The sequence below is a fragment of the Psittacula echo genome (genome assembly GCF_963264785.1).
Source record: "Psittacula echo genome assembly, chromosome: 1".
Classification (NCBI taxonomy): Eukaryota; Metazoa; Chordata; class Aves; order Psittaciformes; family Psittacidae; genus Psittacula; species Psittacula echo.
The window spans coordinates 101,955,434-101,969,939 of NC_137735.1; the positions used below are offsets into that span (position 1 = coordinate 101,955,434).

General features: G+C 39.8%; 1 protein-coding gene across 1 annotated transcript in view; it reads left to right on the forward strand.

The window, feature by feature from the left end:
- The window catches only part of PIK3C2G (phosphatidylinositol-4-phosphate 3-kinase catalytic subunit type 2 gamma), a gene marked incomplete at both ends in the record, with an annotated part of 207,943 nt that overhangs the window by 160,424 nt on the left and 33,013 nt on the right, over positions 1–14,506 (forward strand). Inside the window, 3 exons of the mRNA XM_080619939.1 lie at positions 70–262; positions 836–957; positions 6,927–7,035. Of these exons, the coding sequence (XP_080476065.1) occupies positions 70–262; positions 836–957; positions 6,927–7,035 (424 nt within the window). The remainder of the gene's footprint in view (positions 1–69; positions 263–835; positions 958–6,926; positions 7,036–14,506) is intronic.

Consider the following 14,506-nt stretch of genomic DNA (forward strand, 5'->3'; position numbering starts at 1 on the left):
AAACCAAGGATCAAGAAATGGAAATAAAATATCCATAAATGATACCTCTTTTGTTTGTTTGTCCTTCAGGAAAATAAAGGAAAGTTTGGAGTGCTTTCCTGTTAAACTCAATAACTTCATCCACACACTTGTACAGATGTCAGTGACAGGCTCTGCAAAGCCTCCAGCTCCGGAGACTGTCCCCCAAGACTGGATGATGTTGAATGCAGAGAAGTCAATTGCAAGAGCCACCATTCTGGGGTTCAACAAAAAGTCTGACCCGGTATGTATTATGTTCTTTGCTTGCCCTCGTTTGCCTTGGTCTTTAATGGCTCTTCTGTGAGCTTATATACTCCCCTTCCTCCTTTATAGAAGATGTGCTTGTGCCATGTTAAAAGGATCACAGGATGAACAGCAGTTCCATAAGCAATGATCTACAGGAGAAAAAGAACACCAGGCAGTTAGCTATTAGCAGGGAGCCATTAAGGAGAGCAGTTCATGCCCTGTAGTGAAAAATAAATCAAGAGCTAATTAAAGCATCCAGAAGGAAAGCATGGCACAAAATTAGGAAGCCTAATAGAAATAGGAGGCTGTTATGCGACGCTTTAATGGTGCACTATTAGTTTTCACACACTGCAGTGATCTTTCAGTGTTTGAGCTGTATGCTATCCAGGCAAGTTTCTTTTTCTATGCAGCAAAGACTATAAATTATAAACTGAATTCTCTGGAACTTGGCACTATATTAAAGAAAGGTTTTTCTTTGTTAAAATCACCTTGTATTTTCTCATGTACATTTTTTTTTTAAGTGCCTCTCTGATCATTTCTCTTTTCGGTCTCTCCCTTTTCCCCAATACAGCTATACCTTGTCCAGGTGGTACAGACCTGCAATGTGGTCACTTTTGTGGAAAAATCATTTGACCAGTTCTCCAAACTTCACAGTCATCTCCAGAAGCAATTTCCATCGTGTGCCCTCCCAGAGTAAGGCAGCATATTAGGGGATGTTATTCTGCTATTTAGTGCTTCTCTCTGTGCACAGATGAAAATGTGAGAAATGTACAGCAGGCATATTTTTAGAAACACAAAGGCAATGTGACATATTCTATCAAGCCTTCTATTCAGCCCCAGAAGAAACTGAATCATAGGCCATTGTGACAGTCTAACTTTTATATATTTTATTGTTCTTTTTTTAATGGGATGAGAATGGGAGAACAGCTTGCGCCTGACACAGCTATTCCTGAAATAAAAGAGTAAGTGGTATTGACTTCATTAAAGGCCAGTAGGGCTTCTAATAGTTTTTAATTTCTGCATGATGCCAATAAAAACTCATAGCAAAATCCATTTATTAAAGCAATGTAGGAATGTTCGCAGTGGGTTGGAACAGAAACAAACCAGTCTCTGACACTGGCAGGCGTGATCAAAAAGATGCGCATACTCCCCAGCTGAGAAATATGTAATAATCTTATATACTATCCTGGCTCCAAACCCAGATACTTTGTGCCTTGCATCATTCAGTTTAATATGTCTTGAAAAATATGCTATCATTAGTTGTAATAATTCTGAATGTTGCATTTTAGCCATGTGCATGTCTATTCCTGCTTTTCATAATCTGAGACTTATTTCTTCACAGTTTCCTGATACAGTCAGTCCCACAGTTTATTTCTGTCTTACGTAAAACAGCTTTGCCTTATGTAATGACTGTCCATGGCTTTGGTAATACAAGTGGAGTTATATGTTCTAAAAATATCATACACATTTTACTGCATGGACCATTGAGAACAAAGTAGTCCTCTCTTAAACAGTCATGCTGTCTTACCTGATACAAGGCCCTCTTCAAGCTGAATCTACAGTAAAACATAAAGCTGGCCAAGAGGACAAGCGGTTTACTTGAACCAAGCTGAGATTCAAGTGATAGGCTTGACAAATAGAAAGGGCTTAGAGGCTTGATCTGAAGTAAATAGCCACAAGCAATATGGTTTTGACTTAAAAAATAAAGTCCACAAAATTCAGATCCAAATTTTATATCCCCCCAAGCTTGTAAGAGGCATCCACATAAGTGGTTTCAGGTTAGTTAATTCTAGAGGATCTTTTTCCTGCCTGAGGGGGATTTTAATTGTCTTCAGTTTGACTCCTTATGACTGGCTCACATGAAATGTTTTGAAGCAGCTGGAGAGAATTGTAATTTCACTAAATACTGGAAGTGCTAGAATCATGGGTTTGATTTGGAGATATTTGCACGCTATTAAGTTGTAAAATAAAATGCTTAACAAGTAACTATTTATGACATTTTACCTGTGGTGAGAAAGCCCTTTGAAGGAAAATATATTTCTTTTTAGAAACACATAAACCTCAGAAACCCTGTAGTGAATTTGAAAATTAGTACCAGCCATTTTTCAGATAAACCTACCTTTAATAAAATCCCTCACAACATTTTCACTGCAAAAGAGAATTCCAGAACTTACAAAGGGTTAATCTGAGTATACCAAACCTGTGTCTAAGAGCTCCAGATCTTTATTGCCATAATTCAGTCCCAGCAGTAACCTGTCACTGTGTGATGTTTCCCCAAGACTGTGTTAAATTAATTCATTTTATGATGTTTCTTTATATGTATGTTCTTTAATTTTAAAGTTTTTATTTGTTTTCTAACAGAACTTTTTCAGTTTGAGGCTTTTCATGTATTCCAGGTTTTATTGTAATAATAAAGAAATTATTACTTTATAGGAAGTTATTACTGAAACTGCCATACCACATCAGAATATTGGTCTGTATTGCAAAGCTCCAGCTCTGGCCAATGCCAGATACTTCAAAGAAAGGAAAAAGCCTTGTTCCATAATGTAACCACAAAAGCAGTTTGAAGATGTATGATTTAAAAGGAAAATGTCTGATATTACTAGAATAATTAGAACTGCTAAAAGTAATGATTTGGTTACTGCTTTGTATTGATTCATGAAATTGTATTTTTTCATGTCTTATTAGCAGGAGGCATCTCATTATCATGCAATATAAGTCTACTTCATACAAGTACTAAATGCTGGCTATATCTCAAGAAACTGATGTCAAAAGCTCAGAGTTCTCAGTGTCTGAACTTTTGCTATTGATGTGTAAATGTTCAGCCCATTTTTATAAGCCAAAGCACAGTTGCCCCAAGCAGCCCCTTGCACTTCAGTACCTTCTCTCTTATTTGTTTAAGACAGAGTATTAATTGTGTTCAATTATTGGTTTTTAAGAGCCAAAAATCTTTTCACCCAACTAAGCATTTAAGTGACATCATTTACTTATTAGCTTGATGAACACAGGATGTTCTTCAAGCTCCTAAGTAGGAAATGGAATCCGCTATGCAGGATGACTGTGCATGGTGCAAGTTTATACTTTTCTGATCTATTTAAGGTAGATACAAAGCTCAAAGTCATCTTGGGAAGTTAACCTCTTCTGACACAAGTCTGTTCACAAGTGCAAAGTCAGTTTCAGCCAAAGGCATAATTCAGCAAAAGCATGAAGGCCTTTTAAAGAAGGTTCATATTGTCCTTCACTGCAGCAGAGTTATTGGCGCTGTCAATCTGCAGTTTCTCTGTCCTCTGTTTGGCCACTGTCCTAAGGTTGCATCTTCTGAGGGCCTACATTTTACAGCCAGAGTCCTCTCTTTGTGTTATACAGCCTAATTAATTTTAAGCTGCTTCCAAACAGATCCTCCCATCTCTTAAAGAGGTCCTTTTTGTGCCCCAGAGGAACCCAGAACATTCACAGGCTATGTATGCCAAATGACCTGGGCTCTATTTTTATCTGTGCAGTTCATATATGTCATGGTCCATGGTCCTGGGTCATATCACTTCCCCCAACTCATTACGTGTCTTACCACTGTAATTTTGTTAGGCAAGAATTGCCTCTTAATATTCATTTGTACAGTGCCTAACTCCGCCCTGATCTTTCAGTGCTATAGGCAAAAATAATCGAGAGGTCATACATACATACAACATGCTGCTATCATTCTGCCCCCTTGCTTTTTTAATTGTAAAATACATTGCAGTTCTTCTGCACAGTATTACACAGCTGCCTTTCAAAAGAGTGGCCAAGTGTCTCTTTTCAGTATATTGCATGCTACAAGGCTCTTCAGTCATTTGTCTGAAGCCTCCAGAGATCTCGAGATCAAGTGGATAAACAAGGTTATAAACAAGACATGGTTAACTATTTACAGTAGTGATGTAACATGAAATACACCTAGATCAAAACTTCCACCTTTCTACTTTACACAAGAGTAGAGGACATAGAATCATAGAATCATAGAATAGTTAGGATTGGAAAGGACCTTAAGATCATCTAGTTCCAACCCTCCTGCCATGGGCAGGGACACTCCATACTAAACCATGTCACCCAAGGCTTTGTCCAACCTGGCCGTAAACACCGCCAGGGATGGAGCATTCACAACCTCCCTGGGCAACCCATCCCAGTGCCTCACCACCTTTACAGTAAAGAAAATTCTTCCTTATATCCAATCTAAACTTCCCCTGTTATGAATCCCAGTATAACCAATCCATATCACAAAACCCATTACATGCAATTTAGCACAGATAACTTTTCTAATGGTCCTTCAACCTGAGAGAAATACTTCTTTTCAGGGCAACGTTAATATACATTGATTATGTGTATTGTTAAAAATCTAACCTTTTGATTTATCTAATGTGTGTTGACTCTAAAAACAACTGGGAAAAAGGAAAGATAACTCCCATTTTCAAGAAGGGGAAAATGGAAGACCCAGGGAACTACAGTCTCACCTCTGTGCCTGGAAAAATCTTGAAGCAGATTCTCCTGGAAGGCATGCTAAGGCACATGAAAAACAAGGAGGTGGTTGGTGACAGCCAGCATGGCTTCACTAAGGGGAAATCCTGCCTGACCAATTTGGTGGCCTTCTATGATGGGGCTACGGAACTGATGGACAGGGGCAGAGCAGTTGATGTCATCTATCTGGACTTGTGCAAAGCGTTCGACACTGTCCCACATGACATCCTTGTCTCTAAATTGGAGAGACATCAATTTGATGGGTGGACCACTCGGTGGATAAAGAACTGGCTGGATGGCAGCACGCAAAGAGTTGTGGTCAATGGCTCAGTGTCCAGTTGTGAAACAGTAACGAGTGGTGTCCCTCAGGGGTCAATGTTGGGACCAATCCTGTTCAACATCTTTGTCAGCGACATGGACAGTGGGATTGAGTGTGCCCTCAGCAAGTTTGCTGATGACACCAAGCTGTGTGGTTCGGTTGATACGCCAGGGGGAAGGGATGCCATCCAGAGGGACCTCGACACACTTGCAAGGTGGGCTGATGCCTACCTTATGAAGTTTAACCATGCCAAATGCAAGGTCCTCCACCTGGGTCGGAGCAATCCCAGGCACAGCTACAGGTTGGGCAGAGAAGAGATTCAGAGCAGCCCTGCAGAGAAGGACTTGGGGGTGTTGATCAATGAGAAAATGAACATGAGCCGGGTTCAGTGTGTGCTTGCAGCCCAGAAACCAAGAGTATCCTGGTCTGCATCAAGAGGAGTGTGACCAGCAGGCTGAAGGAGGTGATCCTGCCCCTCTGCTCTCAGGAGACCCCACTTTGGAGTACTGTGCACAGTTCTGGTGTCCTTAACAGTAAAAGGACATGGAACTGTTGGAACAAGTCCAGAGGAGGGCCACGAGGATGATCAGGGGACTGGAGCACCTCCTGCATGGAGACAGGCTGAGAAAGTTGGGGCTGTTCAGTGTGGAGAAGAGAAGGCTGCATGGAGACCTCATAGCAGCCTTCCAGTATCTGAAGGGGGCCTAGAAGGATGCTGGGGAGGGACTCTTCATTAGGACTCTTCATGTAGTGATAGGACAAGGGGTAATGGGTTTAAATTTAAACAGGGTAAGTTTAGGTTAGATATAAGGAGGAATTTCTTTACTGTGAGGGTGGTGAGGCACTGGAATGGGTTGCTCAGGGAAGTTGTGAGTGCTCCTTCCTTGGCAGTGTTCAAGTCCAGTTTGAACAGAGCCTTAGGTGACATTGTCTACTGTGAGGTGTCCCTGCCCATGGCAGGGAGGTTGGAAGTAGATGATCTTAAGGTCCTTTCCAACCCTAATCACTTTATGATTTCTATGGTTGTGTATGGAAGCAAGCAGCAAGTACAATGAAAAAATATGATTCAAGTGAAAAAAAAAAAAAAAAAAGTGAGGTTTTGGCATTGTCAATCACCAAAGCCTTTGAGAACTGACGTAAGGCCATTCTATGGTTATGTGGTTTATTTACTAAACTGAAATGAAATTAATCTGAATAGAATTCAGCAACAACATTATTATTATTATTATTATAGTTATTGCTTTTGTTGGGATTGATTTTGATTTTGTGAAAATCATTTGTTTTCATGTATTGTTTTTATTATACTGCCTTCTGAAATTATATATAGGATCAGGCACCTGCTCTGAAAAACTTATCCATACTCTAAATAGCTGAGGTAAAAAAGCAAGCAATGACATATTCATAAAATGTCACATTATTACTGTAAGGCTTTGGTATTCAATATTCTATGGTGAGGGTTTGCATAGCATGAGTCCTGGGCCGAGATTAGAGATCTCTTGTGCTGTTCACGGTGCAAAAAATGGGGAGGGTAGTGGTTTCCTGGGATCATAAAAGGCCAATTATTTAGAGATATTAAATGCCATGAAACACAAATAAGTGCCTTTTTGGGGTTTTGAATCTTTATTTTTTTTAATTAATGATTTAGACAGAAAAAAGTGTTACAGTATGAAACAGAATATCAGCAAATTATTGGAAGAACCAAGTCAGAGGGTAAACAGTCCTCTGGACACTGTACATGTCTCCTGCCCTACCTGCAAAATCTCTTAGAAATTGTTAAATTACTTTATTAAGTAGAGCTGAAAATATCAACAGCAAATACAGTACAAGAGTTATACTTACAAATATTCTTCTTTTGCAGGTTTCCCTACTCGTGGCATTTACCTTTTACAGATCTTGAACATGAAAGAGTGAAGGATTTGAATCTCTATCTGAAGCAGCTATTAAGTGGATCCAGGAAACTGGCTAATGTGAGTACTTCCTGTATTTATTTTATTTGCATATGACTTTCAGTAGCATTGTACCAAAAGATTCAGGAAGCTTCCAGTGGCCTCATTTGAAGAAAAAAAGTGAAAAATCTCATAAATGACATAAGTTCTAATGCAGCTGCTTTGAGATGGAGCCATTGTAGCATTCATCAGAACTTAAGACAAAGACAAGAGTGACTGAAAAATTGTTTATTAGACCTGGCAGGGCATTTTTCAGAAAAACTTCTCTTCCTTTGCTGCCATTCAAAAGTAGTGATTCACTGAATTTCTGACAGTAAAGGAGTAGTTTCTGGTGAATGTAATGTCTAAAAAAAGAATAAGTTTTAAAATATTGAAAAGTCTGATTTTGACAGTTTTAAAATGAAAAGTTCCATTCTTTCAGCCCAGAAATACCCTTCATTTCAAAATTTAGTTAGCATGTAGAAGAAATTGCATTGCAAACATAAGACCAAAACTATAATGTTTCAATATTATCAGAATGATACATTGTGTTCCCTTAAAATTGGTATTTTCTCATTTTTTATTCTTTATTGTTTTCTGAGATTTGATGGACTCCTCCTGTTTCAAAATGGAAAGTTGAAAGGGTATCAAACACTGACTCTTCATTTCCTGGCCCAGGACAAAGCCTTATGCACCTCAGCATCATAAAAGCCAGGCCTGAGAGCAACTAACAGGCACCATACAACCCAGGAGGATGTTAAATCATTACACTGCATCATTTTGGAAATTACTGAGAATGACAGGAGGATCTGAGAGAAAAGAGCATCTTCCAGCAACCAGCCATTGTCAGGAAAGCTGTCAGGCAGGCAGGAAAAAACTGGTGTTTTACATTAGGTCCTAGGCTTACACAGAGGCGGGTGAGTTCAAGGGAGCCAAGGCACAAAGCTCGTGCATTGACCCTGCTGTGTCACTGTTGGCATGTTAGCAGAGCTTGGGCCTCTGCCAGGTGAGCCATGTCATGTCCCGTGGCCTCAGGGCCATAGCACACACTGGGGCTGGTTTGGTTTAATAGCGTAAACAGTCTGCGATGCCAAAAGAGGGTATGACAGCATGGTCTTTCTCCAAAATTTCAAACATCTTGCAGGAGGAGAAAAATTTTTTACTGCCTAGCTATATAAATTTCCCAGCTGTAACCATGTAATGGAGATTAAAGAACAAATTGTCCATATGTGAAACAAACAGGAGGGTTTTTATTAATATGAATATAAATTCTGTGCCCTGAGTTGAAAATAAGATTTCCAAAGAAGATAGATAATATCTGTCTCACAGAGTTATAACTAATTTGGTATGGACAGCTGGCTTGGGTGCTTGGCTCCCTTGACTGATCTTGCCAGATAAACTGCACAAGCTGGAGTAAATTGTTGTGCAATTTCTGTCACTAACATTAGGGTTGTGGGTTTATTTTACATTAGCGCCTTTTGGTCACAGCTGAGGAAAAACTGATATAAGCCAGTGACCTGGAAATGAAGGGCTCTGTATCTTCTGCTGTGTGTCTGGGCTGCTGTAAGGTACATGGATTTTCAATTTGGGCCAAGCACTCCTGTGTAGAAACCTAATCCACAGCTGAAAAATTAGACTGCTTAAAACCCTGGTATAATAATAAAAACACTTCCCAGTCACACACAGAATCTCTCTTTCTCCTGCTCCATGGTCTGTGAATGGGCTAGTAATCAGCCAGAGCATGCTGCTTTGCAATGGGCTTCCTAATGATTTCCTCCTCCCTTTATGGTCCTGCAGGATGCACCCACATAGCTGAGTAAGTTCTCCCAACCCGTTGCTGCAGGGACACTGGGACGCAACCACAAATAGGGTATTCAGAGGGAACTGTGGACAGATTTACTGGGCACATACACTGGTGTGGATCTCAACCAGCCCAGTGGGGCTACTCAAACATGATGGGCTAAGCAGCTGCTGAAAACCATTCCAGTCCAGCCTATAGTGCTGAACCATGAGGAGATGAAAGCAATTTTGTGCAGCTGCACAGCTGCTGGTGTGCTGGACTTGGAGGGCACGATAATGAATGGAGTAATAAGTAGATTGTTTCTATCTGTAAAGTGCTGTTGCATGCAGGAAATCATCTTGCTTACCACCATGCAGCTAACCTGCGATTCTAGATTATAACTTTTGAAGTTACTGGTACTTGACAAACATTGAATCATTATTTTTACTTCAACATGCTTCTCCTGCTGGGAGATAAGAGAAATTTAGAAAATACTGATGTGTTCTGACCCACTTAGAACAAGGAGACCAGTCAGTGGGTAATTTCCTTTGTGTTCCAAACTGAAGGCTTCCTTTTTTACTTTTCTCTTTGGTATGACTCCATTAGAAGTGTCATGGTGTCTTCTTGGTTTTACTCTGAGCAGAAAGCCAAGCGAGAAGGCTTTCTAGATAAAAATAAATACAATTATTTTGTCTCTTTTTGTGCCTTGGACAACTTTGCAGTCAAATTTGTCCTTTTTCTCAAAATGCTAGGGAGCCTGGCCGAAACCATTGAGTGAGTTGTCTGTTCTCAAGCTTTACCAAACTGTCATTCCTATGAAACAGTAAAACTATGTAGGAATAAATAATTAAGTAAGAAATTTGTGAAGAAATGTTGTAAGAGCAGATGCCTGTAGAACAGTGTTCCCTTTACTCTCTTGACACAGTCATTCCTTTCTGCTGAGTTATGCCTGTTGTGTCTTCTAGCTGTATTGTAGCTGTACAGTATGCTGGAGTCTTGTCTGAGATGGAAAGAAAAGCTTTTATTTCATTATAAAATATGTTTGCTATCACTGTAGACACATTACCCTGATTGACTACACAGTTTTCAGCTCTGAAAAGATTTGTCCAGTCCACACAAGGCTGACTAGATGCTTAGTTCTACCAATCAAGTAATTGAAAATCCTAGAAATAAAGAGAAAATTGAATTATATCCAAATTCCTTCCCCAGTCATGCCTTAAGTGTATGCTTTTTAGTCCAGACTAAGTTCTGATTATGAAAATTGTGTTATAATTAAGCATAGGTCAGAATGTCATTGACCTTTTCTACTAAAGGGTTTGAATGAAGGAGGATAGGTGGAAAAAAGCTGCCTTCTCATTTGCACTGTAGCTCAAACGTAATTAAATGTTTCTTTAAACCCTTCTTTAAAGAATAGAAACTTCAAGCCACCTTTCTCTATCTCTCACTTTTAGTAAATCAGATCTAGTTATTGCAGAAACATCAGTTGATTTCCTATTGGGCCATTTTAAATGCTTAAATATGCTCATGCCCATCCTGTGCAAAGCAGGTTTACATCATGCATATGCCTCATTCATTGACTTCCTCTTAGACATTCATTGAAGAGTTGCCTGGAACAGGGTGCTTTTCCTAAATTCAGGTTAATCCTCAGTTATAAATAACTACACCACCAGATTATATACCTGAACAACAAGCTATGTTTATCATATCAGTCGCTAAAATGCAGAAGTTGCTGTACCTTCAGTGTCATAATGAGTCATTTAGGACAGGATCAAAAGCAGGTTTCAGCACCTTTTTTAGTTTCATTCTACTCCTTCCAAAACAGTGGCAATATATGTGATCACACTGTAAGAATATTTAGCTTTGTGCCAGATGCACCGTTGCTGACTGCACTGAAGTGCCTGGTCTTCTAGATCAGCAAGGCAATATGCTCAACAGTGCTTAGACATCTGGAGTTTTGCTTCATTAAATGGCAGAACAACCAAGTGATGCCACCAATAAAAGGTGAAACATCAACTAAAAATAAAGGTTGGTAACACGTAGGAGAACAAAAACCACATTATCAAAGTGTAAATCACATTTGTGAGGAAAGGCAGCTGCTGCTGGCCACTTTTACATTTTTCTCTATTTCACCCTTAACTCTAGCTGAGTGATGGGCCGAATGGAGATTGCAGCCCAGATCTCCTAACATATCATATAAATTAGAGCTGCCCTAGTGGCTTGTCACTTTACTGCTGTACTGTAGGAGGGTTGCACACTCCCTTGGGACACAAAAGGAAGGTAAAGCTCCATTAATTTAGTCTGTGCTTGGCCCTGGTGTCAAACAGCAGCGTTCACAAAGCTAAATGTCTTCATGTTTATCTTGAAAAGACAGCTTGCACCTGGCATGGGCATTACAAGAGAAAAATCTAAAACTGAATCTAAAGCAATGTTTTCTATAGCAACCATGCACATTCAGTACTGTCAGACAGCTAATATCATTCTATAGAAAATTCTCATCTCTCATAATTTAAAAGAGGTGGCATTTAATTTGTGGATATTGTTATTGATAACACAGCTCAGAGACTAGATGTTCATACTGATCTTGCAAAACTTCATAGCCTTAAATAAATACATGATATTAGTCCCACATCTTCCACATAGATTGGTTTTTATGTGCAAGTTCAGTGGGCTTGGATGTCTGGGGAGGTTTGTTTATCATGGTGGGGGCAGTTAGCAAACACAGTAGGGCACAGTAGGCTAATCAGTAAAAAAGAAATTGGGCATATTGGGGTTTGACTCTATAAAATTTGTCTAAGTGTCCAAATTAACTAAGCACTTGGGGCCAAAGTGCAAGCAGGTAAGCAGTGACAGTGTATCAGCTATGCATAGGTTCTATAAACTGCATTATGGTGACTTATAGGCTGTGTAAAAGGGCTTTAAAGAGGATATAAATGGAAATGATTGTAAATTATGTTCACTCATTTTCAAGCATACAGTGAAAACCAGAACCACAGCATTGTTCTAGAGTGACTAATGTTTTACAGTCTAAAAGTAATCAAGTTTCATAAGAGCTTTCCATATTTCATTTGTATTTTGTTCACTGGCACTACTTGGGATTTGCAGAGATGAGAAAATAACTCCTGCAGTGCCTGTATGGAGGCACATAATACAGTGGTAAAAAGTGCACTCGAGGTATGTGGATCCCTTAAACACCCACAACTCCTGTACTCCTGCAGTAAGGCATCCTGCAGAGCCAAAATGGGGAGGGTTCAAAGTTGTGTCTTTTCCACTGTCCTTTCCTGAAGTTATAATAGCTCCAGCAAGGTCAGCTTTTTCTGGTTTCTTTCTTTCCTGCTGATTCTCCATCCTGTTAAAGTATAACAGGTACATGGGTGTTCTTTGACCCCAAATCTACTCTAACATAGCTGAAAAGAAAGCTGAAAGCACAGGAGAGGCTGCTTTTTTTTCCTAATGAAATTAAATCAGGCTTGAAATCTGGCTGTGTCATGAACAGCAGAGTGCTTTTCTAGTTAGTCTCTGATGGAGAACAGTAGACAAATTCCATCAAGCTACAGTGGTGAAGGGCTGTGCCAGCTCCCTCAATGCCACTGAAATTGTTTATTTCAATTGTATCCTAGTGTGAGGGTGGAATTTATCCCTTTTGAGTTTAATGGCTGAAAACAGGTCATGCATGAGCTCTAGCCAGACCAGCACTGATGCACCCATACATACCTGGCTGCTCCCTAGCAGGCTAATGCTATGGAGTGAGCTGGAAAAATATCAACATTGCATATTAAAGATTGTTGTCTTAGTAAGAATGGAAAGGAGACTTTCCTAAAAATCCCTAAATGGGCAGTATATTAGGGAATTTCCATTTACTGATTTAAAGGTAAGAATTCCAGGGGTTCAGAGGGCAGGTGAGTGCTTGTGGTCACCCTCAGTGCCTGCCTATCTGCCAAGACTGTCATGGGGTCTCTAAGATTCTACCTATGTTAAATCTTTGTAACAATTGCTTGTTTAGAAGTGGACTCTACCTGAATACAGCACACTTTTGCTCATTCATCTGTTCAAAGCTGTGATGTGCCTGTTTCTATTTAGCAGTGTAATTAGATGCACGCTTAACTGTAAGCACATGCTTCAGTCCCATTGACTGGGGTCCAATGGATTGAAGTCCCATTGATTTAGGAATCACCCGACAGTTCAGCATGTGCTTTGGTGGTCTGTTCACAAAGGGTGAACTTAAGAAGGTACTTGCACACTTTGATGGTGGAAACCTAAAAGGTGGGCTCCTGCAGCAGGCAGATTAACACAGGTTGGGAAGAATTTACTCTGTTTTGAATAAAAGTGTGCAAAATGCTGATTGCCACAAACACGTAGAAGATCTTCCCCATTGTTTCTGAAGCACTTTGCCCTGGATAGATGCTACACGTGCCCCTGTAACATGACCTGTTCAGTTATGTTTTTATGTTTCATTTGTCAGCATTAGCCTTGCTGCTTCCCCACATGCTTCAATACCTGTTGAGTACAATGGACACACAGTCAGGGAAAGCTTTGAAATCAGTACTGTGGCAGCAGCAGTGTTGTGTTCATGCCTGATGTAAGATCTGCATTAATTCCACTTCCGTACTTAAACAAGTGTCATTTTTTCCCACTGTTGTCTCCTTTAGAAATCGGAACTATCACCTGAAACAATCTTTGCACCTCCTGTTTACAAACATCTGTGCTCATATATTTCCATTTATTGCTGAAAGAGTAAGTAGGGAGGAAGCAGAACACCAGGCTGCTCAGTGTGGAATATTTTATTTCTCTTTCAAGTCAGTTAATGTATCCTTCGTTCCACCTCCTGCCCACTTCTCTCAAGGTCTTTGAACTCGAAGGGCTACTAAAGTGTCTCTGATTATTTTTATGCTGTCAAAGAAAGACTGAGCTGCCAGAATACACTGTTTCAACCCTCGAGAATTTCCTACACTTGGGACTTGTGCTGAAAAAGCAAATGCAGGTCCCACAGGGAATAACTCAGCTGTTTAAAGCTCCTGGAAGCTGAAGCAGGTGTATGTGTTTTCTCCTGTAAGCTGTCTGCATGAGATGAGAGAATAATTAGTCATACTCAGAACAGACAGGTATATTGGCAGACCACTGCTAATAGCTTAAGTATTTGTCATTCAGTTCAAGGAAAACAGTTCTGTTGGTTTATCCTTTTTTATTTTTTTTTTTCCTGATTTTTCTCTTAAAGAAAGTATTGGGGTGGGAGAAAAAACTCCAAACAGCAGAATGAAAAATAAAAGGTAACTGCTAAAATAAATCCAGATTGATAAACCTTCTCTCTATGCTGGGCATACACATCTTGTTCCTCTGTCTGCTGTAACCCCATGTTAACTCCTCGCTAGCTGCATTTGTCACTAAACTCTTCCTTTTCTTTTTTCCCTGCACAAAATCACACCACATCTTGTCAAATTGAAACAAGACAAATGCTACGTGAAGTACAGCTTGCCGATAAGAGACACATTATTTTCCATGGCCTGGAAAAAAAACAACAATGTGACATCTTAATGCTAGAATCTGAAAAGTCTCATTACAGTGTCATTCCAAGTAACATCAGTATGAACGTAGCAATTCTAGCATTCTAGAATGGCCATACTGAAGTACGGCTTTATGAAAAAAGCTAGTAAAATACAATTACTGTCCACCTTTGATTCAGAGTCATAAGAGTCCATTTCAGAATTCACAATTTTATTGCATTGCACAGTACTCAAA